At 48.2% G+C, this 27122-nt stretch overlaps 1 protein-coding gene across 4 annotated transcripts in view; it reads left to right on the forward strand.

Moving 5' to 3' along the window:
- ADGRG5 (adhesion G protein-coupled receptor G5) overlaps positions 1–27122 on the forward strand; it is a 45408-nt gene that overhangs the window by 13521 nt on the left and 4765 nt on the right. The window contains exons 2-9 of one of the 4 annotated variants that reach the window (XM_039503022.1): positions 2655–2744; positions 3457–3586; positions 5169–5313; positions 9291–9446; positions 10396–10512; positions 11928–11970; positions 13408–13514; positions 24805–24926. In XM_039503022.1, the coding sequence (XP_039358956.1) occupies positions 2655–2744; positions 3457–3586; positions 5169–5313; positions 9291–9446; positions 10396–10512; positions 11928–11970; positions 13408–13514; positions 24805–24926 (910 nt within the window). Of the gene's footprint in view, positions 1–2654; positions 2749–3456; positions 3587–5168; positions 5314–9290; positions 9447–10395; positions 10513–11927; positions 11971–13407; positions 13515–24804; positions 24927–27122 lie in introns of all 4 variants that reach the window. The other 3 variants (XM_039503025.1, XM_039503023.1, XM_039503024.1) reach the window with 3 other exon arrangements.

Consider the following 27122-nt stretch of genomic DNA (forward strand, 5'->3'; position numbering starts at 1 on the left):
GTAATACTTTAGTGAAATTTGTGTAAAATACATTGTTTTCTATAATTTCAATCCTACTCCTCATGTGTTAAATATTTTATTTACTGTATAAGTAACATAAATTTAAAATTGAAAAACATGTCTATACGTATAAAAATTATAATAAATGTGAAATATCTTGAACGAGTAAGAATAATGTGGATATAATATATATTATATAGTTATTAAAAACACAAATATTAAGTCCCCTTGAGATTTTGAAATAAAAAACTTTATTGGGAATTTTTCACCAGATCTGGGAAATTTTTAGCGCTAGGTTGGGAAAAGTTAGCATCACGATATAGAAGCACTGGCAGTCAGTCTGTCCCAGACCTTCATGGGGGAAGGTCTATCTCCAGAGCAGGAGACCAGCCCCTCGGAGAGAGCAGTGCTGGGCAGGCTCAGGGGGAGCACAGTAGGGCTCCGGCCCAATACCTGCCAGACTGCGGGCCCTGAGAGAAAGGGCCTAGAGGGTGCAAGGGGCCAGAGGGGAAGTGGCCCAGGGACAGGTAGACAAGGGGAGAGAAGGAGAGCAGGGAGGCTGCCACTAGAGGGTCCCTGGGTCGGGACCCAGAGTAGTGGGCGGGCCTAGGTCCCCTCCCCTTCTCCCTTGTACTGCACCTGGCCATGCAGTAGGGTGGCTGAGACAAACTGCAACCAGCCCTTGAGACAAGGGGCTAGAATTCAGAGGTTGTGGTTGGCCACTGAGGCCAGTGCCAGGGCTGCTGAACAACGACCCCTGGAAGGAGGTGAGGATGGACTAGCGGGCACTGCCGGAGGGCAGCGTCCTGAAGAGGACGCTGCCGAGCAGGGAGCAACGTGGGTCCAGACCACAACTGAGGAAAAGAGGATGGATGGGAATCACCAGCAGAGGGTGCTTCCCATGGACTGAGCTAATTCCTGGAACAACCAGTGGGAGGCGCCCCGGTGGTGAGTCTCAACCCTGTCACACGGACATATAATTCTCTCCCAAAGAGTTCAGTCATAAATTTAATTAAACATTATTTTTTTAACAAGCGTCATCAGCATGGAAGCACGTCCTCTGGAATGGTGGCCGAAGCAGGAAGGGGTATACAAAAGTTTAGCATATCTGGCAGGTAAATGCATTGCAATGCTGGCAACAAAAGTGCCATGCAAATGCCTGTTCTCACTTTAGGTGACATTGTAAATAAGAAGAGGGCAGCATTATCTCCCGTAAATGTAAACAAACTTGTTTTGTCTTAGTAATTGGCTGAACAAGAAGTAGGACTGAGTGGGCTTGTAGGCTCTGAAGTTTTGCATTGTTTTGTTTTTGAGAGCAGTTATGTAACAAAAAAAGTCTACATCACTAAATTGCACTTTCACAACAAAGAGATTGCACTACAGTACTTGTATGAGGTGAACTGAAAAATCCTATTGTTTTTGTTTATCATTTTTACAGTGCAAATATTTGTATTAAAATAATATACAATTTGATTTCAATTACAACACAGAATACAATATATGTGAGAATGTAGAAAAACATCCAAAATATTTAATAAATTTCAATTGGTATTCTATTGTTTAACAGTATGGTTAAAACCGCAATTAATTGCGATTAATTTTTTTAATTGTGATTAATTTTTGTGAGTTAATTGCATGAGTTAACTGCAATTAATTAACAGCCCTACTGTATGTATATTGATCTTTAAACCATACTCTCTCTCTCTCTTTTGTTTTTTTAATAAATTTTAGTAGAGTTAATAAGAATTGGCTGTAGCCTGTATTTGGGTAAGATCTGACACATTCAATAACCTGGGAGGTAATGTGTCCGATCCTTTGGGATTGGTAGGACCTTTTCTTTTATATGATGATATAAGATTTACAGAAATCACCATATTTGATGTGGGTACCTGGATGGAGGCCTGAGGCTGGATCACTTTAAGGGAACTGTGGTGTTTAGACTTCTGAGTAACCAGTGAGGTAATAAAGAAACTGTTTTATGCTGGCTCGGTGAATCTAAGTATTGGAATATCCACCAGCTTTTTGGGGATTGTCTGTCTCATATTTTGCAATTCACCCTAATTGAGTGACCACAGCTGGCCCCCACTGGGACCCTGGTCACAAAAACATTAACTCTGGGCTTCTTGCAGCTACAGCTCAATGAATCTGCTTTTGTCTTGCTGTATATCAGGAATAACACTAATGTACACTGGAGGGCACTCAAAATAAAGGGCCGTGGCTGTTGTCAGAAACATTCCCTCTTTCCTCTAGTCTAATCCTAAATGGAGCAGCTCCCTGTTATGGAAGGAGATCCAATCCTTGAGTTGTCTTTGGAACTAAGCAGCAAGGGTTAGGAAGAGACAGGGTGTGACAGACACACAGTTCAGGGCTTCCTGAATGTGGTTACCACCACTAAGGTTATCATCAGAATCCAAATCCTCTGTTTACTGTCATCCGATAAACCACCACGCTGGTTACAGTGAGGACGATATCAGAGAGTTTAAAAATGCCCTGCGATAGGCCCCCCTTGGGTTTTAGATCATTTATTTAGATTGTAAGATGCACAGAGCAGAGATTACATCTCCTACCTGCTTGTACAGCACTGTGCACTTTGTCAGCACTTTAACAACAGTGGTAACTGAATCCAGAAAGCAGAGCCTGTATGTCTCTTGCAGGAGATGAGCTACATTTGGAGCACCACGCGGAGGAAATCACCCTTGTGGACCTGCCTCTTCTTGTATCTTGCTGCTCTTCTGCTCCAACAGGCAGGTATGGATAGTTCTTTATTCGGAGTTCTGACATCTCTGCTATCGTTTCGCCTAGCAGGCCACCCTGACATCTGCCGACAGTGATTATACCAACCTGGGGACAAGTCTGGCATCCCGGTCAGGATCCCCCACATCTGCTCTCACAGGAGTCGCTGAGCGATTGCAGTCACTGATGCTTTCCTGCCAAAAGTTTTGTTTCTGACAAAGTGGCCTTTTTCAGCAAAAAAACGGGTTACACAAAACACACACACACACGTGCAGCTGCAGCAGTGGAAGGTCTCTGCGGATCCAGGGGCACATGGGGAGCTGTGGTGAGAATCAGTCTCTGTGAAAGCAGCAGAGTGCAGAGCTCAGCTCAAGCCCCTCTTTCATCTCCCCAAAGGCCTTTGCGACTCTCCTCCCTGCCCTGGTGGCAGGCCACTTGTTCCAAGTACAAATTCATTCACGAGGTGCAGCTGTGAGAAGATTGCAATGGCGGGACGGAGTCCTCACGGTCCTAGCCCAGGAGTGGGAGGGGGTGCTGTTTATCTAAGCCAAGGGAAGGTGGGGGGAGCTCTCCCTTTGCTTTCCTCGTGCTCTCCTGCATACCTTTACTCTAACCCCCAAGATCTGTCAGGTGGTGGCATGTCACGGGACGGCACAGGGGTCAAACCTTCCCCACACGGTGCTGCCACTCCACCCATCCCGACACGGCTTGTTTCCCTCCCAGACCCCATAGAGGCCCAGGAATGCCGTCATGTACCCCCACAAGAGGGAAGGATGAAGGAGGTGAAAATGGTGGCTGACATGAACAACCGCTTGGAAAGAGAATGCTATGAACAGAGTGAGAAGTTGGACAGGTGAGTGGGGAGCACACACAGGGGGCTTTGCCAGACTACACTCTGGGGCCAGCTCTCCAAGCCCATCTCCTGCAGTTAGGGCTGCCAGGGAAATTTACAGAGAGACATTTTGAAGCAGAAAATGGCATTTTGATCAAATGGAAATCTGAGTGAAAAAACTTGTTTTTGTCAAAAATTGGAGTGGAAGGGGTCAAAAAACTGAAAACAGAGATAAAACAAATCAGGTTTCAATAAAAAGCCAAAAGTTTTTTTTTTCCTTTTTCACAGAACATTTGCCACAAATGAACATTTTTCTCTTTTCCTGAAATGTTTGAAAGGGGAGAACAATTTATTTCCAGCTGCATCCACAGCCTCCCTCCATGTCTAAAGCAGGTTACAAACCTTGCTCCCGCCTCATAATGCCTCAGGGGAGCGGCTCACTATCATCACCCCCATTTTACAGAAGGGAAAACTAAGAGTGTGTCTATCCTGCAAAGAAAAACCCAGGGCACCAAGTCTCAGTGCCAGGATCTCTTGACGTGGGCTCGCGGGGCTCAGGCTGCAGGACTAACAATAGCAGCCTAGCTCTTCGGATTCGCACTGGGGCCCAGGCTCCAAGCCCCTCCCCCCCTTGCCGGGTTTCCGTGCCCAGAAGGTCCCAGTGGCGCTCTAGGGCTGCTCCGAGCACTCAGAGGTTAATTGTGTCAGAGGAATGGCTAAGCTCAGAGGAGGAATTAAGCCCCTACGTAAGCAGCTTCTCCCAGACTGCTCTACAGTCCATAGGCTCCACGCAGACAGCCCAGAGTCAGCCCCCTGCCCCAGACCAGAGAGAGGGGGAGAGACAGGATTTGCTGAAGGTTTTTAGGGCTAGCAAGGAGAAGAGGAGAGTCAGGGTTAGTGTAGGGGGCGGAGAGGTGAAGGGGAGGAGGTGGAAAGGGCTGGGGTTCACTCACCAGGGTAGCTGTGTGGCATCAGGCAAGTGAAGCTGAGACACCCTTGCTCTCCTTCAGGGCATCTCAGCTGAAGGGGGAGCTAGTGAGGAGGGATTGATGAAGAAAAGCCAGGCCCTGTGTCCCAGTCCTGGTCAGCACTGCCCATATCAACTTTACATCCAGATTTGAGAAGAAACCAAAATTTCTAACCATTGGAATTTTCTGTGGGATGGTTCGTCTATTTTTCAGCCAGAACTAGTTATTTCTAAGTATAATACTAAAGTTAGACACCCAATATAATACAGACTCGGATCAGCCACACCGTCCCCTACAGACAGGAAGCCTCATGGACAGGCTTGGCACAGTCTCACAAACAAGGCAAGCCCAAAGAAAACCCATTCTGTCATTTGTGTGAGGAATGTTTAAAGCTGACGGTGACAGGGTCTGATGTTTGAATCTGTCTCCAATTTTAGTGCCCCTAGTCTGAGGCAACCTCTAACACGTGACAATACCTTCTGGAGATGATCTCAAATACACATCTTTAGTGTCTCTGCCTCTTATCTTCATTCACTCCCTTGTTCTTTTCTCCCTCCTCGTATTGTCTGCCCCAGCCCTGGCCTCTCTGGCCTTCTCTGCCCTTCTGAGCGCCGATTCTTGTTTCTCCATTCTAGATTAAAACAGTTAGAAAAGACGCTGTTGAAAGTCAGTTTCCAAGAGGACAACTTCACTGTCATATGCCCCAACATTCAGACTTTCGTATTCAAGATTAATCCAATGAAGTTCCGAGGGCTGAATCTCATCAGCAAGTCAATACTGGTCAGTATCCCCCTTGCTCTGACGGCGGGCTTTGCTTTCTAATCACTCTTCCCAGCATACGGCCTCTCATACTGACAGCGTTCTGGCGCACGGAGCAATAGCACGAGCTTTCGTTTCCATAGGAGTCTGATCTCTATTTCCATTCCCCCATTTCTCTGCCTCTCCTGCTCCATCACACCTGCCTCTTCCTCTTTTTTGGCCGAGTGCCTAAAGTAAAATCTACAAAGGAGCAATTTCCAGAGGAGACCAGATTAGTTTAGTTCCTTCCGGCTTGGTTCCCTCCTTGCTCAGCTGGCAGAGCTGCTGCCCACTGACCACAGGACCCCATTTGTATCCTGGCTGAAGTAGTGTGAACACTTGAGATGTGCCCAAACTCCAGGCCCAAGGACCAAATGGGGCTTCACTTACTGCTGAGGTCTGACTCCTGTACGTCTGAGCCAGCAGATATAAATACAACATGGGCAGGCTGGATGGATAGACAAGGTGAAGTGGGGTGCTGAAATCTGCCCTGTCCCACAGGGGATGGCTCAGCAGGGTCCTTAAACCTTATCTTACCCTCCTTTTCTAAACCAAGAAGGAGTCGCATCCTTTCCCAGCTGTCTCCAGCACTGTTGGCTTGGATGGGTTTTCTTTTCTATGTTAAGCCCCTCCCACAGGCAAGACCATGGTAATTAGGGGCAGAGTTGGGACCCTAGCCAAGATTGAGCATTTACATTTGGGGAGCCCAGCCTAAGTCTCCTTGAAGAGTCCCGAATTTCAGAAGGTGCTGAGCCCCTCCCCTCTGGAAACCAGGCTGCTTGGACACATCTCAAGAATCACAAGCCACTTGTGAAAAACTCTGGGCCTCTCAGCACACTCTGGTCAGGGGCATCATTTCAGAAAAATTCTGGTGGGGGGGACAAAGCTGTGTCAGTATATACACCAGTCTTTGTGGTCATATTATTTCCTTCAACAGGTGGGCGGAAGCAGAGCACAGAAACCTATGAAAAGTTGGGGAGGGGAGGAAACCAATGTTGGGGGAGCAACTGCCCCTCTTGCCCATGTTTTCGCCCTGTACATGTCAGCCCTTGGCCCTGGGCTTTTTTCTCAGGCAGCCTGGAGGTGTCTCCCCCAGCCAGCCGGCCGAGCTAGTTGGAGCACAACCCAAAGCTCCAGGCGCCTGCCTTCCCAGCCCAGTCCGCTCTGCTGGGTCATTAGAATGGTCTCCGGTGGCCAGCTGGGGTCTCAGTCTCCATGTCCGCCCAGAGTGCTTTGTGCCGGGAATGCGACGTGCTGACGCTTCCATCCAGGGAAGAACTTTTGCCAGAGGGCAGTGGGGACAAGGGAGAGATTTCAGCTTTATCTTCTTTGACTGAAAGCCATGTACTAGTGCAGCAGTGGGAACGGAAAGTCATCCACATGGCCTCTAAAGCATCTGGGGGACTTCCTCAGTGTTAGTCCCTGAATAGATCAGACCGTGGGTTTCCTGCATTTCTGCTCTAATAATATTTTGGGTTGAATTTCCTTCTCTTTTTAGAGTAACCTTTCTGCAGTGAAAGTGAGCGCCTACATTATTATCACGAGAAAGTGTGACCGGGGATTGAACTGGGGACCTCCAGAGCTAAAAGCATGAGCCGCACTCCCAAGGGGGCTGTAATAGACTCAGAGTCATTGCTGATTGCACCCAGAGTGAGAACATGCACTCACAATTCCAGAGTTTTCACAAACACACATGGCCACACGGTCCAGGGGCAGCTCTAGGATTTGCGCTGCCCCAAGCAGGGTTGCATGCCGTGGGGGGCGCTCTGGCGGTCGCCGGTCCCGCGGCTCTGGTGGACCTCCTGCAGACATGCCTGCAGAGGGTCCACCGGAGCTGCCTGCCGCCCTCCCGCGGGACGCCGCCCCAAGCGTGCGCTTGGCGCGCTGGGGTCTGGAGCCGGCCCTGGCCACACCTCCGCCAATCTCCAATCCCGACTGCCCATAGAACCCATTGTGTCCACACGTATATTGCATGTTCAAAGCCCACATGCAAATGTGCCATTCACTACACAAAGCAAAATACGGATTTTCAGTCTAAAATGATTTGTCTCACATTAACTAAGGGAAAACAAGACCAAAGTCTCCAGGGCCCAGCTTCATCAAGGTATGTGTGCGCCTATTGAAATCCATGGATGTTAGATGCCTAAATATCTTTGTGGAGCTGGGCCCAAGATTTTAGAGAAGGATGTGCCAGTGGTTAGGGCACTGATTTAGGCTTTCTGGGTTCAAGACTCCCTGTGCCACCTTGGGCAAGTCACAGTCTGTCGGCACCTCAGCTCCCCATCTGTGAACTAGAGATAAAAGCACTTCTCTACCACCCAGGCATTGTGTGCGTTGCTCAGCTGCCAAAGGAATGGAGGCCATATAAGTTATAGCAGATAGACAGGAGAGAGCTCAGTGTGTGTATCTCTGCTGCAGCCGTTTCTGGGAGCAAACTGGTTACTGAACTCTGCACCCAGGGAGTGTTCTCGGAGATTTAAAAGTGCATATGAGAGTGGCTTTGAAATGCTGGATCTAACTATCAGGTTACAGACAAGGGTGGGTGAGGTAATACCTTAGGGCATTTAGAGGTAGGAGTTTGCAGCCCTCAAGTATCAAAATCCAGCATCTGGAAAGCATTATGCAAAGGTGCAAAAGGAACCAATTTTATTTTACCACCATTCTACTATTAAGAAAATAAAGGGTGATTTGGGGCACTTCAATGGCAGGGGCACAGCTTGAGACACCTTAAAGCGTTTGATTTCCAGAGGGAAGAGTTCCAAAATTTCTGAAATTCAGGTCCCTTTAAGGTCTCCAGCTGGGCCCCTAAAGATTGACGCATTCAGAATCACTAGTCACTTTTGAAGACCTTGGTAAAGCCTAATTTAGGGACTGGCCCAAACCAAACCCTTTGATCCAACAGCACCCCTGCAGGGCGTGTCTCTAAACTTTGCAAACTGGGCCTGACCTCTAAAGCAAATGGTAAGTCACGGACCCAAGAGAACCATTCAAATGTTTCTGTAAATGAAGGTCTGAAGGAGGGAGCCTGTGGCTTCCATCTGCCCTGTCACTTCTACCATAAGGTGACCTAGAGAGTGGTGAGCCTCAGTCACAATCCCAGTCACAATATTTGTTGCCAGCATACAAAATCCTAAACTTATCACAGAGCAATAGGACATCCAGGGCTTCCAAATCCTCTTGCTCCAGCTTCTCAACCCTTCCTCTTTTTGACCCAGGTGGCAAGACAGAGATTCCCAGACACTATTTCACCCAAAGCTCTGAGGAAAAGCTTCTACTGGTCATTTATACCACACCCATCACCATGGTATTCTCATATCTGACTTGCCGGAGCCCTGCCTCACAGACCTCACCTCTCTTCATTTCCCACTCTTCTGTTCCTCTGATACTGGTCTCCTCGCTATACCTCCATGCAACCGAGCCACCTTCTCCCCCACAGCTCCTGCTGTGATCGTCAATCATCTATATTACTGTAGCATCCAAAGCACCAGTTAGGATCAGGCCCCTATTGTGCTGGGCAGTGTACAGACATAGATGAGGAGACATCATGGAGAATGGAGGTGTTTGTTGGTCTAGTAGCTGGTCCATAAAAACGGTTTAGGAATCAGCTACAGGGCTTCACTTAGTTCTTTAGCTCAAGGGGTGGCAATTCATGCTTTTAGTGCAGAAGGTCCTTGGTTCAAACCACACCGTTGGCCCAGATGGGTTCAAGTACATGAATAAGTCTCTCTCCCTCCAGCTACAAGCACATCCGACCCAAGCACTGCTCTTTTCATCCTTGCCTCATTTCTCTTCTCCCTCCCTCCACTATCATTTATCTCACGCTGACACTGTGCTTCGCTCTTTCCAGCATGCTGGCACGCAGGGTGTTTGAAAGATGCTAGTTACTGAGTTGCACTGCAGCCCCCTGCACTCACTCTTTCAGCACTTGCTTCTTGTAATGATAACCTGGCATTTCTCAGTTTGCACCTGGGAATGTTTCTGCTTCAACCTCGCAGCCCGAGTCCAGAACCCAACACTCCATGCGTTTCCCAGCTGAACTGGTGAATAAAAGCCGGAGGCGAGCAGCAGAAATGAAACTTGTCTGCATTTATCTCAACACCCCTGGCCTGTTCCAGGTTAGACACTCTGAAGCTTTCCCAGCGCGGTGGGTTGGGGAAGCAGAGAAAAGACATTAGTTTGCACATACGCAGCCCCTTTCTTTCGAAGAGCTGTCTAGACTAATGCACCAGACCATACGCACGGGGCCCTTCCCCAACACCGAGATGCATATGAAGCAGGGCAGCTGCTTAATAGCACGCAGCAGCCCTGCACGACAGTTTGCTCATTTATGGCACAGAAGTCGAGAGGAATGCCATATCCAATTGGAAGGGCAGGGGAATTTAGAGAGGGCAAGGACCCCAGGTATATAGGAATTGTCTCAGGGGAACCCCAGGGGAACACTTCTCTTCTGGTAATTAAAACCCCGGGAAGCTGTAAAGATGTGGTCAGCCCATGGTCAAGCAACAGCAAGACTTGTCTGGCCTTGCTCACCAATTAGCTGCTGCAGCCCCCTATGACCAATGCTAAGAAAATAGCTTCCACCGGCGTTTCAATGAGATGAGCAGGGCCGTGTCTCTAGCCCATCCGTCTATCTAGCTGGATCCTTTCATTAACAACATACTACATGCAGGTGCCCACAACACCCACACATGTAGTGTAGAGGACTCTTAGGTATAACATGGGAAGCAGCAGTGCAATCTTCTCTGTGCAACCTCAGTAAGATGTGTCGTGAAGGGACACCTCTTGGAGCGGGAGGGTAGTTCGGCCTATCTGACCATTCCATCCATGGCCTCCCTGATTAAATGGTTAAGCATCGTGGTGTGGGAGGTTTGCAATGTGAGCACCTGCCTGCAAGGAACTGGATTGAGACCAACAAACTCATTGCACATAGGCCATCAGATTGCTCATGGATAGGAGCAGTGTTGGTCATCTGCAGATGAAAGGCTCCCTATCCCAGTGACCTGCCCACTCCTGGTAATAGTCTTTATGGGTCTGCACATTGTTTCTTCTGCTCTGGCTTTGCAGGATGGGAAGAATAGCTCCCTACTGAACAATGACATCTTAGGGGCCACCCTTGAAAACACCAGAGTCACCAACCTCACTGAGCCTGTGGAGATCCGGTTCTGGCATAACCAAACACTGGTGAGCTGGTGATCATGGCCCACAAAGGCATTTAACAGCAGCTATCACTCTGGGCAAGGGAAGGCAAACAGCTCTCCAGGGCACCGGAGAGGGGAGGTCAGTGTAGCTGAAGTCTCAGGAACAGCCAGGGCTCTTGAAACCCAGTGGGAATTCAACCTGCTGCTTGAAGGGTGGATTTGGGCCAGTATCTCTCTGCCTCGGTGTGCAAAGAGGTGAGAGTGAGAGCATAAGGATCTCCCCATCCCTGAGCCCTGGCACCATTAACTGCCTGGGATCCCAAAGGGGAATGCGATTCCTGCTCCCTGCTAGCAGTGTGCTCAGGTAGGGGCCTCGCAGGGAATGGCAGGCTAAGAGCAAGATCTCCCCTGCTCTGTACCACCCAGGAGAACTGGCCTGGCACGGAGAGGGAGCATGCCATTTCCTCGAAGGGGATGCAGCGGGCATGCCCATGTGTGCTCCCTGGGAGGAGTTCTAGCTGAGGCAGAAGCTGTAGCAGAAAACAGAGTAGCTGCTGCAGGGATGGAGTGGGGCTTTTGAAATGCTTCTCTCCTCCTCTGACTTCACCTGGAGCTACGGGAGAGAGCGGAAGGTCCTGGCTCATTGCAACCAATAAGGTGTGTGGTGGTTGGTTGGTTTTTAACCACAAACCCAGTGCAGCCCCACTGACCCCTGCCAACTCTTCTCTGTGAAGTATTGCTGAGACTCTGGGGGTCAGCCCACATGCAAGTTGTCTTTGTCCAGACTGGGGAGCAGGTGGGAATCTTTAGCTGGGAGAGATGTGCTCCCAAAGTGGGCACCATGCAATGTAACCAAACTGTGCAGACATAGGAGGAAGCATTTGACCTTTGTGCTCTCGGGTATATTGGAGACACGTTAGAGAGCAGCAATGAACTGATTACAGGGATTTAGAGGAAAAGATTGCAAAGCAGAATGGCCAAATGACGAAGGAGCTCTAAGACAACTGCTTGATAAGTATGTAGGGCCAGATCCTCACCTGGTGTAAATCTGCTTCAGGGAAGCTATGCTAATTTACACCAGCTGAAAATCTAGGTGTAAGCAGGGAGAAAGAAAGAAAAGAGCATAGGGTACTCCAAAGAGGTATTATTACTCCAAGGGGTTATTATTACAAACTCAGAGTAACGGGATAAAGCTGATTAACTATCAGATATTTCCTCACTACACGGCGGAATAGTCTCCCAAGTGACGCAGTGGATTCCTGTGATGGGGCTTCATGTTAATAGTGGGCAGGAAAAAGTGCTGGGAAATTTGCTGTAGGGAACAACGCTGCACAGGCAGGAGGGACCAGTCACAAGACTTGTCCCTAATGAGCCCAGGTTAGGTACATTGTTTGGAACTAAGGGAGCACAGACACCTCACCATGTGCCTCATGTTTTCTCCCCCCGCCCCCCAACCAGGATAACTCAAATGCGAGCTGCGTCTTTTGGGTGGAAGGAACAGGTAATTATGACACTCACGGCATCATGCGGTACCCGTGCATGCATGCAAGGAAGGAGGAAGAGGCAAAACAGAGATGGTGGGAGTCGTTCAACGGAGAGCGCATTGCCTTAGACACCAGGGGGACCTATGGACCAATCATACAGCTGCAATTTACCAGACAGACTGTTGGGTTTCATGCTATGAGCATCCCTGTCTGCTGCCAGACTATACTCACCCCAGCCACCTTGCCAGGAGAACCTGGGAACCCCGACCACCCTTGGCTCCCAGCGACAAACACCCTCCTGCCATCCCAGAGCGGCAACAAGCTGCCCAACCCTCCTCCGCTCCGTGCTGCTTACGGAGAAGCACCCTCTGTGCACAGAGCCTTGCCGTGCGTAGGGCTATATGGAGACCCACACTGGCACCTTTTGGAGGACTAAACCCCATGCCCCTCAGGGTTTTCCTGAGTGAGTGCCATTGTCACGCACAAAGCGGGTGGAGAGCGGGCCCAGGTCAGCCAGAGCCACCTGCAAACAGCCAAGCAGGGCACAGGCACTTCCCACAGGCTTGTAAAAGCAACTCACATTTTTCTGCCCTGCTTCCAAGGAAGGAGTCATATAGAGACCCAGGGCCATAGAATTTAAGGCCAGAAGTGACCCCCAGATCCTCTAGACTGGCCTCATGGATCATCGGCCACTAAAAACACAACCAAGCACCAAACCACCACCCATAGAGCCCTCAGAGAGTGAACAATTGTGTGCCACAGGCAGAGAACAGGGACTCACGGTTCCCCCAGTGCCCAGGGCCCCTGCAATGGCTGGGAATTAAGTGAGATGCACCCAGATAAACCTGGCCAGTGACCTGCCCCCCACGCTGCAGAAGGCAGCACAAAAACTGCTCCAAGGTCCTTGGGCCTGAGAACTGGAGGCTCCCTGCTCTTATAGGGCCTGAATGTGCCCACGGCTGGATCTTAGGGGATTGCAGGGCAGGGTGCAGGGAGAGGGGGGAGGGGACGCAAGCGGTCCCTCTGGTGCAGGATTTGGGAGCAGTGTGGGGGACATTTTATCCTGCTAGCTTTATTTCTTCCCTCCACGATATGCCTGAGAACAGCTCTCCAGGTTTGGGCACCAACCCATGTGAAAGCTGTGTAGCCTTGAACCACAGGTAGCCCAAACCCAACCCCGATCCCAACGCCAGCCCATGTCTAGCGTCAACACCCCCCTGCCGCAGTAGCAACACTGGAGATCACACCTTGCCCCACACTCTGATTGTTTTTGCTGTTGGAAACACAGGGTAACATTTTCAAAAGTGCCGAAGCCCCACTGAAAATCAATGGGCCTTGGGCTCCTAAGTGAGTTGGTGCTTTGGAAAATGTTGCCTATGGGCTTTCCCAAGGCTCTGCCCCACTGCTCTGTGGTTGTGGGCTGCTTTCCTTAAGGCCATTTCTCCCTCTTGCAGAAAACAGCAGCCTTGGGAACTGGAGCAGCGCTGGCTGTGAGACCACCCACTGCAAAGACGTTGTGCTGTGCCAGTGTAAACATCTCACCTACTTTGCCGTGCTGCTGGTAGGAAGGCTGTTTCTCCCCCACTGCTCTTGCTCTGTTTGGGGGTGTATGAGGCTCTCTCCCCCTCCCCCAGCCACCAGACACAGTCTTTGCTCCCTGTCAGTCCCTATCTCTCAGGTGCTCTAGTGCAGTGGTTTTCAAACTTTTTTTCTGGCAACCGAGTTGAAGAAAATTGTTGATGCCCGCAACCCAACGGAGCTGGGGATGAGGGGGTTGGGATGTGGGAGGGCTCAGAGCTGGGGAAGAGGGTTGGGGTGCAGGGCTGAGGGCTGGGGCTGGGAATGAGGGGTTCAGAGTGTGGGAGGGGCTCTGGGCTGGAGCAGGAGGTTGGGGTGTTGGAGGGGGTCAGAGCTCTGGGCTGGGAGTGCAGGCTGTGGGCTGGGGCCAGGGATGAAGGGTTTGGGGTGCAGGAAGGGGCTCTGAGTTGTGGGGGGCTCAGGGCTGGGGCAGGGGATTGGAGTGCAGGGTTGGGGCTTTCCTCGGGCAGCTTCTGGTGCTAAGGCAGGTTTCCTGCCTGTCCTGGCACTGTGGACCATGCTGTGCCCCGGAAGCAGGTCCGGCTCCTAGGCAGAGGTGCACAAATGGCTCCATCCGGCTCTTGCCTGCAGGCACCTCCCCCCAGCTTGGTTCTGTTGCCTGATTTGGGGAGGGTTAGTAGGGACAGTGGAATGTGTCCACTTAATTTAGGTTTATTTAATAATTAATTTTCTAATTAATTAAGAATGTTAGTAATAATTAATAGATATTAATAATATGGGTATGGCTCGCCAATATGTGTGATCAGAAGATAAAAGTTCGTCTTGAATCAGGCTTCACAGAATTTAATACCAAGGAGATTGGGGTATAACAGGAATTACACTGAGACAAAGTTTAGTCAAACAAGACCTTTTATTTAAAATCAATGAAACAAGAAGTAAATGTAAAATGTTAAAAGCAGTATGAGATTACAAAGTATCACAATTCTTTAAGAGATATAATATGATATTATACAGTCCTAAATGCACTCTGCAGCAAAGAGTACTAAAGTGAATTTCACACCTCTGCTAGAGGAAGTATAGTTATAAAGAAACTGGTTGTAAATTAAACCCTTCTTAGCATAGATGCTTAGAGGTGAAGTAGAAATTAAGAATTATTTCATACTCACAAAGAATTAATACTACGACTAGCATTGACAGCTTTCGTAGGAGAAGGAGGCTTCGAAGCAGGTTGAGACGACCAGGAAACAGAGAGATGTATCGCCCGCCCTAGTGGTGGATTATCACACCTTTTATAGGGAAAAATCCTTCCTCTTATGCCCAAATTTGTCTTTCCCCCATGGAAAGGTGAGGGTACCTGTTTTCATAGGCTGACCTTTGTGTACGTACTAATGACAACTATCTACGTATTTTGTGGTAGACTTGTTATATTTTGTGGGCAGAAATACCCTACTTTTGCACCTAACTAGGTGAAAGGTTAGCAGATATTCAGAAAGTCCCTAGACAATTTGCGTAGGTTTGTTTCCTAGTATCACTTTTCTGAGTAAGGGTCTTAAAGGTTGCTTTCAGCGTCACAGAGGAAATAGGCCAGAATGTCTGGTTTAGAAGCTTCTAGGTATCTTGCATTTATAGCTATTGCAAATTCTATTAATCTATGCAGCCTACACACTTTTATCAAAAAGACATTTTATACAGACCAACAGATTAATCCTCAGGGCTACACGCCCCCCTTTGACGGGGTGGTTTACATAAAGAAACCCCGTCACCTAGGACTTAATATCTGTGGGGCCCTTTTTAGTTTCATACCTGGGCAAATTTTGGTATGTATCAGGAATGGGCACCATGTATATATATTCATCTTTATCCCCAGATGGTGCTCGTCTGTGCATTTGTTTAGGGGATTGTTTGGGTGTCTGTCTAGGTCTCTGCCTAGTTTTTGGCTTGGGTTTGTTGCATTTATACAGCATATAACCTAACATAAGGAAATTAATCACAATCCCAATTCCTTGGATAATTATCCATACTTTTAATCCGAAATTTTCTCTGGAAGTTGTTACAGGCTCATTCCCTTCATTCATTAATTGGGTAATAACTTGTTGGGCTTCATCCATATTGTTAGTAATTTGAATGAGGTGAGTCTCTTTACGAGTCATTAAGGATTTCAGTTGCAACCCTAATGGTGGAATATAAGCCAGAAAAGTAGGTGTACTTTGAATAGTTAAATTCTGGTAATCAGGGTTAGACTGAATAATGGTCATGTTCTCAAAAATAGGAATAGGGGAAATAACTTGATTTCCTATTACCGTGGGTTGCTCTGGGGTAAAACAGAAATTTGGCTCTGTGACAGGACACTCCAAGGGACCATACTGGTACCTCTTTTGGTTGGTAACCACGCAAAATTGGTTCCTTCCAGCATAGGTCACCCTCTCCATCGGAGTCTTCCATGTGGTCAGCCTCACCAGGCATGACGATGATGAATTCTGTGCTTTCTCTCCCTGTAGTCCACACAAAACAGTGTCTGTTTCAAACACATTACACCTACAGATATACTGGGGTCCCTTTTCAGAACAACAGGCCATCTGTGGTACCTTCCAAGTCTGAGTTGGAGTGTGATAGACTACCAGGGGAGGTGCATTAACGTTCCCTGTAGATGTCATCTTCGAGGTGACCTATAGAATGGATAGCAGCCAATTGCCTGTACACATCTCTGTCTGGGTCAAACACCGGTGAGACCGTGAATGAGACATACAAAGACCGTGCCATCATACAATCTTTTGTAAGAGAACAACTGTCTCGGTTGGGGTGAGGTGTCACAGATCCTATCTCTCTCATAGCACCCACTGACAAATGCTGGCATGTATCCAAACAAGTGGATCTTTCCTTTTCCAGCTTTTGAAAACATTTAGGACAATACCAACTCATTAATTGTTCATCCTTAATTAAGTCAGGGACTTCTCCTAATTTTAAGGATCGCAATGCATCAGTAATTGTGCTTACAACATATTCCCCATATGCAGAACATATAATTTCTTTCCCCAAATGCTGATCTCTTTTCTGATCATTGTTTAAAGCAATTAACTTTAAAAGCAATTAACACATCTTTTCCAACCACTAGAGGGTAGTGCAGTTACTTCTACTAATTGATATTCAAAAGTAACATCCTCCCGAATTCCCTTAACCTGTTGAATCGGGTTGTTGACCAGTTCTGGATTAAGTATAATAGTCCGTTCCTTCTTTGTTGGTATGTTCTGTTGCTTGGGCTCAGACAACGGAGTACGATCCGGTCGTCTGGTTTCTTGGGGTTGCAATAGTTCGGTTTCAGACTTAATATTTTGGCATAGTCCTACCCTTAGAGCAACAATAAGGGTGTAATAAGTCAAAAATGTCAATGTCAATTTCATGGTTGCAAACTGCTGGGCTCCAATTGTTGCGATTTCGTCTGATCCCTTAAGTCCTGAGGAGGAAGTTGCTCCTGCGACCTGGACGATCGATACAGCTTTAATTGGTTAGCATGATAAATCTTGTCTCTATTATGCTTTCCTCCTGTTATTCTGATCTTATATACTGCTGAACTGAGTTTATCAATGATTTGGAAAGGTCCAATCCATCGATTACATAACCCATGTTCTGGTGACTTATATGACAATAACATTACTTGATCTCCTACCTCCCAAGTATTCTCTCTCTGGTTTTTGTCAAAGTAAGCCTTTGCCTTACGTCTGGATTTTCCCAATTTAGCAGCTACCTGCAAATGAATGTGATTTAAATGTTTTTGCAGATTTTGCAGGTAGGTATCCATTTTTATTCCCTCTAATTGAGTGCCACTAGCTTGCCAAATTAAATGTTCTGGTAATCTCATTGTTCGGCCTGTCATCACTTCAAAGGTGTTTTATCAGTAGATGCAGCGGTGTTGCCCTCAATGCCATTAAAATTAAAGGCATGAGGGTGTCCCAGTTACGTCCATTGGCATCAACCAGTTTCCTCAACATCACTTTTATAGTCCGATTGGTTCGTTCCACCATCCCAGATGACTGTGGTCTGTATGGGATGTGTAGTCTCTGCGGGACTCCCATCAATTTAAGACAATCCCTAAAGAACTGTCCTGTAAAATGTGATCCCTGGTCTGATTCTACCTTCGCAGGATCCCCAGCGAGAGAAGACTTGTTCTACCAAGATCCTGGCAGTGGCTTTTGCAGTATTGGCTTTAAGGAAATGCCTCTATCCACTTTGAGAAAGGATCGATAATCACCAACAAATATTGGTTACCTCTTTGGGTCCTTGGCAAAGGACCTACAAAGTCAATCTGCAAAGCCATCCACGGACCTTCATACACCTGGGATCTTAGTGGCGCATTTCTTTTGGATGGAGTAGGATTAGCTTGGGCACATGCCAGACAATTTTCACAATATTGTTGCACATCCATCCTAAGAAGTGGCCACCACCCTACAGATGCAAGACGTTGGACAGTTTTGTCCACTCCTGATGTCCTCCTGTAGGAGTGTCATGGACCATGTACATCATTTCCCTTCGTAGGTGAGCTGGAACTACCCACACAGGAAAGGACCTCCTGTATACATGAGAACTCCATCTACGACTTGTAACTGCTGTTCATGTCGTTTGTACAAAGGGTCTATTGTTAGTGATCCCTCTTTGTCTATTTTGGAAAGCTCTAAAATTACTTTTATTATGTCCTTATCCAATTTTTGCATGTCTTTTAGATCTGGTATATTGGGTTGTACCAATTTAGTTGCAGCTATAGGACATTTAGGATTAGGGGTAATAACAGAATACTCCTGATCCTTACTTTCCCAAAATTCTCCTGATCGGGCTCCTTCACGGGCCAATTTATCAGCTTTCTCATTTTCCATAGCATAAGGGTCTAATTTCCAGTGAGCTTTTACTTTTTTTATTTTGATTGGCCGCTCTGAAACAGTAACTATTACTGTTAACCAATGGATGTATCTCATCAGTGATGCATACCTAATAGGTGTGCCATCAGAAGATGTAAAACCATTTGTTTCCCAATATGGTAGGAACTCTGTGAGAGAATTGCATACCCATGCAGAGTCTGAAAACAGACAGATATCTTGGTATGTGGTGGTGATGGAGAACTGCACACAGTACTCCAACACACAAGCCACTGCAGCTAATTCTGCATATTGAGCCGAATGTGGAGTGCATGAATATGCCTTTTCCCAAGGCTCTCCTTTCCCCTCAGGGGGAACTGCATAGATTCAGACCCAGTATAGGGTTTGCCTTGATGGTAATAACTAGAACCATCAACAAAGAATTTATACCTATTAATGGGATCTGTCTCCTGGATTAAAGGTTGAAAGAGCTTTTGTTTTTCCTCCCCCCTTAGATCCAATTGATCAAAGTTGGGACACTTGTGTGGCTCTCCCTGATACAATAGAGCTGTTGGTAACAAAGATGGTGTCCTAATAGGTTTGACTGCAATATCTTTTCCTTGCAGTAATAATGCCCAGTGAGCAAGGCGAGCATTTGAAACTTGCCCATCTTTTACCCTGTTGGACAGTAAAAACTTAATAGTCTTTTCTATGTATGGATTTGCTTGTTCTGGGTAAGGATACTGTTTTTGGGCTGAAATTTCTCCTCCTTCCACCACAATAGTGACGGCCATGCATCCACAGTCATGTTTGTGTTTAGCAAAGGCATCTGCATGTTTGTACAGTAATGCCTGTAACTCAGGTTGGTCTGCATGTTTAGCCACTATTTTGTCCAAATCATACCCTTCAGGTTCAGAGTCCTCCACTGGAGATACCATGCCACACTCAGGTATGACTACTGGAGAGTCATCCTTTTCCTGTTCTACTGAAAGACACAATAATTGGTTACACAAATCAAGAACACATCCCTGTTTGTATAAGAAATCAGTTCCCAATAAGGAATTCTTTGGGTCTGCTAACTTCATTAATGCAAAAGTATGATTCTTTCTTAGGTGACCTATTTGTACTTCAAGGGGTGTAGAAAGTGTGGTAGTAACCTGATTACTTGCAAAGGTTGCAAGTGTCTTGGTACATCCTGATGATAGAGGAGAGGATCTAGGATCCTCGACATGGAGAATACTGATTGCTGCTCCAGTATCTATAATGAGATTCCTGTCTAGTCCCTCTATCACTGCAGATATTGTGGGTCTTCCACTTGTATCTCTGCCTAACGGGGTTATGACTACACTCGGGGTTGTTTGTAGTCATGCAGCATATGCTGTCAGATAATCAAGGGGTTCCTCCTCTATCTCCTCAGAGGCAGCCAATTCTGGAGGAGTGGCTGTCCACTGGGGAAAAGGGGATGGATCGACGGAGGCCACTGGACGGTTCAAGGTTGCTGAGCCTTGGCCTTCCATCATCATCAGCTCATTCACACGGGCATGAAGTTCTCGGATAGCCCGTCGTTGAGCCTCAAGCGTCTGTTGCACTGTCTTAAACATTTTTACAACTGAGTCCTCAGTTTTGTGCAAAGGCGGTGATTTAGGTCTCTGCAGACGTGAACTGTTCTGTGCAGCATCTGAAAAGAAAGGAACACGATCCCGGGCTCCTGCATAGGATCCAAACGCATAACCCTGTCGAGGGGCCTGGCCACTCGAAGGTCCAGGGTTATTACGTGGGTTAGGGTCATTTTGCCAACGTTGATACTTAGGGAATTTAGGAACTCCTCGTCCTAATCCTGGCTGAGGTTGAGGTCCCTCAATCCTCACCGTAGGATTAGTTTGTGGTTCCTGAAGTACTGCAACCGGGGCTCCACGCCGACCTAATTTAGAGCCTCCCTGTGCATGTGCTTTAGCCAGTAAGGCTAATGTTCTTTTTAAAGAAATATCATCAGTGATATGCATATTAACCATTTCTCTTAACTGAGGAAGAGAATTATTAACTAGCAAACTGATGTATGGCAGTTCATCTGTTTCCTCTTTGATATGACTCCGCCAAGCTGCACTTAACCGCAAATGAAACTGATGTGGAGTTTCATTAGGTTTCTGCTTTAAGTTAGACAGAATTGCTACTCCAGCTTGCCCTGGGTGCTGGTTATGTTCCAATAGGGCTACTGTCTCTTGAAAACTTTTCTCTCCTACCCTAAACTTAAGTGGCAAAGTACTCCACAATGCTCGATTCACTGTGAGTTGTAAGATTTTAACCCAATCTTCCCTTGGTAAGCCAAACACTTTTGCTGTCTCCTGCACACGTTGTGCATGCATAGCAACTGAAGAATCCTCCATCATTCCTACTTGCTTAGCTACCAGGTCTAAGGTTTTAATATCTGTGACAACTGCTACAGGACAATCAGAATTGGAACCTGCAGTTCCTTCTTCTGGATCTGAATCTGAGCTTTCATCTGAGCTTTCATCTGAGCTTAAATCTACAATTTCTATTCCTTGCCTCCTTCTACCTGGATTCACATTTTCCTCATCTGAACCATCAAAACTTTCCACTGGAGATAATCCTGGGTATCTAGGATAATTTTCCATGAAATGTCTATGGGTTACATTCAAAGTGTCTCCACACTGACGCAGGACATCCCTTAGTCCACTAAAGTTTGGCGTGGTAGGGCGTTCTACCGATATACTAGGTGATACCAGCATATACCACGGGGGTGTAGAGGACCCACGAAATTCCTGGGGTCTAGGCAATGTTGATTGCCCGAATGCCAATAAATGTCCACCCAAAGGAACTGGATTTTCTACTCTATATGGTGCTAATGTAACATTGGGTGGAGGAGCAGGAATTCTATTCCCTGCTTGTTGTTGTAGCTCTCTTTGTAACTTAGAGATCACTACATCACATGCATTAGCTACCTGTGTTACCTGTGATACAGCCTCTTCCAACCCTTGAACAATGACCGATTCTAAAGGTACACTCACAGAAGCTGTCTCTACAGAAGTAGAGATCTTTTCCTCTTTCTCTGCTTCTCTGTTTGTGTCACTAACTGCTTCACTGACTGTGACACTTGTCTCCGCTTCCTGAACTGTCACTTCAGAACTTCCGTCTTTTATCGGCAGACTGTCAGTTTTCTCTGCACTGCCAATTTCCTCTTCTGACTCTACAGATTCAACTTGCAAATTCACTTCTGAAGGTACTGTGTTTGCTCGAGCTAATTCTCTTGTTTTACTTCTAGTCACTGGTCCAATAAGATTTTCTACCTCTGTCGGGTCCACCATACCAATAGGAATGGGAATCAATTCTTCAACTTCCTCTGCTATATTTTCTCCCTTTTCTAGTTCTTTAATCTTTTCCAACAGCCGACCACGGTCCACTCTATAGGCTACCAGCATCTGCTGAACTTCCCTGAGTAACTCCATCTTTTTATCCAATTTCTTTCCCAATGAACTACAAGCTACAAGCAAGCATTCAACAGCTATTCCCTTCACCACCTTAGCTCTTTTCTTTTTCTGCTCTGTTTCATCCTCAAATACATTACTCACAAAACCCCATGGGTTTCTCTGCTCAGAAATCATTCTACTATTTCTCAGCTGCTCCAAACCTCCACCATGTTCCTGAATATATTTCCTAGCAAAGTTTTCCAAAGCTAAACTACTAGAAATTCCAACACACTCCACTCCTGTGCTATCTTCACTTTTAACACTCTTACTACGAAATAGAGAATTCATCTCTTTCTTTTCCTAGTATATTCACTAGAATCTAGTATTGTCTAGTATATTCACTAGAATCAATCTTCTGTCGATTTACTCTGATATAGAAGGCGTCCCTTCACAGAAACAACAGGATAATACCCTTGTACACCGGTTTAAACACTGTATCATAAAAGTCCCAAGTAAATAGAGGAGTGGGGATACTCTCTTCTCTCTTCTCTCGATGGCTTATAGCAGATCGAGAGGTCTTTCCTCTGTCGGGACCTGCCAAATATCGGGGAATACTGAGGCAGACGGATCAGAGGTGCAGTCCGGAAGAGTTAATGGGACTAAGATAAGGTATCTTTGAACTATTCAAGTTCTGACTGATTGCGGCCTTTCTGGCGGCTATGAATACCTTGCTTTATTAACTCCCCGCCACCACTAGTGTGGGTCACCGGATCCAGGTGCGGCTGCGAATTATTTTATTCGGTACCATTCATTAACTTCTTCAATATATAAAAACCCCTTTCTGTGCGCGCTTATCACTTTAAAACAATATTACTTTAATATTCAGTTATCAATACAAAACCTTTAGGCAAAAGTGAAAGTAAAGACCTTAAGATTGCTTAACCACAATACAAAACGGAAATACTGGGCGTACTGCCAGCAACAATAATCACAGGAAGTTGTCTCTGGTTTAAGAATAAGATTTCAGAATTGTACTGAAATTAACTATTTACTTACGGTTCAAAGAAATTCCCTGAAATTCCTGTCACACACCTTAAATCTCCTCCTGGCTGGCTCGCCAGTCTGTTGCCTGATTTGGGGAGGGTTAGTAGGGACAGTGGAATGTGTCCACTTAATTTAGGTTTATTTAATAATTAATTTTCTAATTAATTAAGAATGTTAGTAATAATTAATAGATATTAATAATATGGGTATGGCTCGCCAATATGTGTGATCAGAAGATAAAAGTTCGTCTTGAATCAGGCTTCACAGAATTTAATACCAAGGAGATTGGGGTATAACAGGAATTACACTGAGACAAAGTTTAGTCAAACAAGACCTTTTATTTAAAATCAATGAAACAAGAAGTAAATGTAAAATGTTAAAAGCAGTATGAGATTACAAAGTATCACAATTCTTTAAGAGATATAATATGATATTATACAGTCCTAAATGCACTCTGCAGCAAAGAGTACTAAAGTGAATTTCACACCTCTGCTAGAGGAAGTATAGTTATAAAGAAACTGGTTGTAAATTAAACCCTTCTTAGCATAGATGCTTAGAGGTGAAGTAGAAATTAAGAATTATTTCATACTCACAAAGAATTAATACTACGACTAGCATTGACAGCTTTCGTAGGAGAAGGAGGCTTCGAAGCAGGTTGAGACGACCAGGAAACAGAGAGATGTATCGCCCCCTAGTGGTGGATTATCACACCTTTTATAGGGAAAAATCCTTCCTCTTATGCCCAAATTTGTCTTTCCCCCATGGAAAGGTGAGGGTACCTGTTTTCATAGGCTGACCTTTGTGTACGTACTAATGACAACTATCTACGTATTTTGTGGTAGACTTGTTATATTTTGTGGGCAGAAATACCCTACTTTTGCACCTAACTAGGTGAAAGGTTAGCAGATATTCAGAAAGTCCCTAGACAATTTATGAGGTTTGTTTCCTAGTATCACTTTTCTGAGTAAGGGTCTTAAAGGTTGCTTTCAGCGTCACAGAGGAAATAGGCCAGAATGTCTGGTTTAGAAGCTTCTAGGTATCTTGCATTTATAGCTATTGCAAATTCTATTAATCTATGCAGCCTACACACTTTTATCAAAAAGACATTTTATACAGACCAACAGATTAATCCTCAGGGCTACAGTTCCCAGCCAATGGGAGTGCGAGGCTGGTGTTCAATGCGGGGGGAGCGTGTGGCACCCCGGAGACCCCCATGCCTATGAGCTGGACCTGCTGCTGGCTGCTTCCGCGCGCAGCGCAGTGTCAGAACAGGTAGGGACTAGCCTGCCTCAGCCGGGCAGCACCGCCGATGGGACTTCTAATGGCCCAGTTAGCAGTGCTGACTAGAGCCGCCGGGACCCAGTGCCTTCCATTGGGTCACGACCCGTGATTTGAAACCCACTGCTCTAAAGCACTCACCCCTCTCCCAGGACTGTTTCCTGTTTGCCTTCTCCCTGACTCATTCCCCGCCAGCCGCTCTCAGTGCTCTGAGTGGCTCATTTCCCCGCAGCTGGGCTCCACCACAAGGCCTGTTTCCATTTCCCTTTCCTCTTTCACACCTGCCCTGCAGGGGCTGAGAGACGCGCAGCGCCATCCTCGCTCCAGCACCCCAGTTACACTGGGGGGGGGATGGGTGCACACGCGTGCACCCCCACAAGGGTTACACTAGGACCCACTCTGCCCCGCCCCCCCTCTGGAGGGAACCTCTTGGACCTGCTAACCAACCCATCTCACGGGGTCAGGACAGGGGGGTCGAGCTTTGAGGCGGTTCCCCCGTCCCCCTCTGAGCTCTGAAAGGGGGGAGGAGATAGGACAGAGGCTAGTGACACCCAGCAGCCTCAGGGACGGGTGCCAAGCTGGGGGGTGGAACAGGCTCCAGGCCTGAAGAAGCTGGAGGGGGTTGAGGGGAGAATGAAAGGCCAGGACAGTCATGAAGGCTGAGTACCAGTGCAAAGGGCAGCATTCATTCCTCACCCCTTCCCCTCCTCATCCCATGCAGAAAATCTCCTCAGTGCCCATAGACGAGGCCATCCTGGCTCCTCTAACCTACATCTCCATGGTGGGCTGCAGTGTCTCGGCTGCTGCCTCGCTTCTCACCGTCCTCCACTACCTCGCCTCCAGGTAACCGCGTTGCTGTGCAGAGAGGCTCCTGCCCGGGGTGCCTGGCTGAGCTGAATCAACAGAGGCTCCCTCAAGAGTGATGCTAAACCACATTCATCCCCGATGGGGACACCCTACTGAGGCCCCTGGGGTTTCACCTGGGGAGTTACACTTGCCATTCCCACCCCCCAAGTCATCAAGTTCCTGCTTGAATTTCTGCACCGTTCTCTCATCTGCTCCCAGGAGGGATCCAGTTATCCCTGGCCACATCCCTCACAGCAGAGACGAGACAGGGGCCAGAGCAGCAGCAGGTGTCAAGCAGCCAAGCTCCACTGAAATCTGTGGAACAATTCCAGCCCACAGCAGCAGAGGATCTGGCCCAGGGCTTGGCTGTCATGAATTCTTCACTGAGGCTGCTGGACACAGACAGATCTTGTGGTTTTCTGGCTTTTTAGCTCCCAGCCTCACTCAGGCCTTGTCTACACTAGAAAGGGTTTGCTGGTACAATTATGCGCACCAACCTTCCTCGGGCAGGCTTGGCCAGGGCCAGATTAATTCTCCTGTGGGCCTGGGGCTACTAGATTTTGTGGGACCCCTGTATACAAGTCTTTTTCCTGGGAGGGAGCTTGGTGCAAGAGGGGCCTGGAGAGGGATTCTGACCTGGGGCAGAGGGTTGGAGTGGAGGAGTGGGTGCAGGGTCTGGGAGGGAGTTTGGTGCAGGAGGGGGCTGGGGCAGGGGGTTGGGGTGCAGGAGGGGATTCTGACTTGGGGCAGGGGGTTGGAGTGGAGGAGGGGGTGCAGGGTCAGGGAGGGAGTTTGGTGCAGGAGGGGGCTGGAGGGGGATTTTGACCTGGGGCAGGGGGTTGAGGAGGAGGAGGGGGTGCAGGGTCTGGGAGGAGTTTGGTGCAGGAGAGGGCTGGGGCAGGGGGTTGGGGTGCAGGAGGGGGATTCTGACCTGGGGCAGTGGGTTGAGGAGGAGGAGGGGGTGCAGGGTCTGGGAGGGAGTTTGGTGCAGGAGGGGGCTGGGGCAGGGGTTGGGGTGCAGGAGGGATTCTGACTTGGGGCAGGGGTTGGAGTGGAGGAGGGGTGCAGGGTCAGGAGGGAGTTTGGTGTAGGAGGGGCTGGAGGGGATTCTGACCTGGGGCAGGGGTTGAGGAGGAGGAGGGGTGCAGGCTCTGGGAGGGAGTTTGGTGCAGGAGGGGGCTGGGGCAGGGGTTTGGGGTGCAGGAGGGGGATTCTGACCTGGGGCAGGGGGGTCAGGTGGAGGAGTGGGTGCAGGGTCTGGGAGGGAGTTTGGTGCAGGAGGGGGCTGGGGCAGGGGGTTGGGGTGCAGGAGGGGGATTCTGACTTGGGGCAGGGGGTTGAGGTGGAGGAGGGGGTGCAGGGTCTGGGAGGGAGTTTGGTGCAGGAGGGGGCTCCAGGCTGGGGCAGAGTGTTGGGGTGCAGGAGGGGGTGCGAGGTGGAGGCTCTGGCCGGGAGGCGCTTACCACAGGTGGCTCCCAGCTGACGTCGCAGCAGGGCTCAGGCAGGCTGCCTGCCTGGTTCCCCCCCAATGGGAGCTGCGGGGACGGTGCTGGGGGCAGGGGCAGTGCGCAGAGCCGCCTCCTGCCCCGCCAGGGGCCACAGAGACGTGCCAGCAGCCTGCTGCTTCTGGGAGCAGCGTGGGGCCAGGGCAGGCCACCTGAACTCCCCGGAGATTGCTGCCTGTGATTTATTTTTCCGGGAGCCCCCTTGAGCCGGGGCCCCGGGCTGCAGTCCCTAAAGCCCCTGCCTTAATCCGGCCCCGGGCTCGGCTGTACTGCAACTGGTATCGCTTATACCTGCCGCCCGACGCACTTTGAACGTCATCTATGCTAGGGGTTTGGCCTGTAAAGAAAGAGAATAAAAGTCACACCCCTAACAGACATTGCTAGAGTCACCAGTGGTTCTAATACAGACCTAGCCTCACTCAGTGTGCACTGCCTGTGTATCACCACGTGGTCTTATGGACTCAGCCTCCAAGAAAGGGACAGGACATTTCCACACACTCCCCAACGTGGGCCCTGTCGAGATGAGGCAGCTCTGGCGTTCTCCTGCAGCACATGCTGACTGGAGGGAATGTCCCAGGTGGAGGGGCTGGGGGGGGCAGGAGTGGATTGCGTTGCCTGCTTTGCACCCCCCCCCCCCCCGTCCCCATTTTGAGGGCAGTCAGAAGGAACTGAGTTCTATTTGCGGTGT

The sequence above is a fragment of the Mauremys reevesii genome, linkage group 16, assembly GCF_016161935.1.
Source record: "Mauremys reevesii isolate NIE-2019 linkage group 16, ASM1616193v1, whole genome shotgun sequence".
NCBI classification, from domain to species: Eukaryota; Metazoa; Chordata; order Testudines; family Geoemydidae; genus Mauremys; species Mauremys reevesii.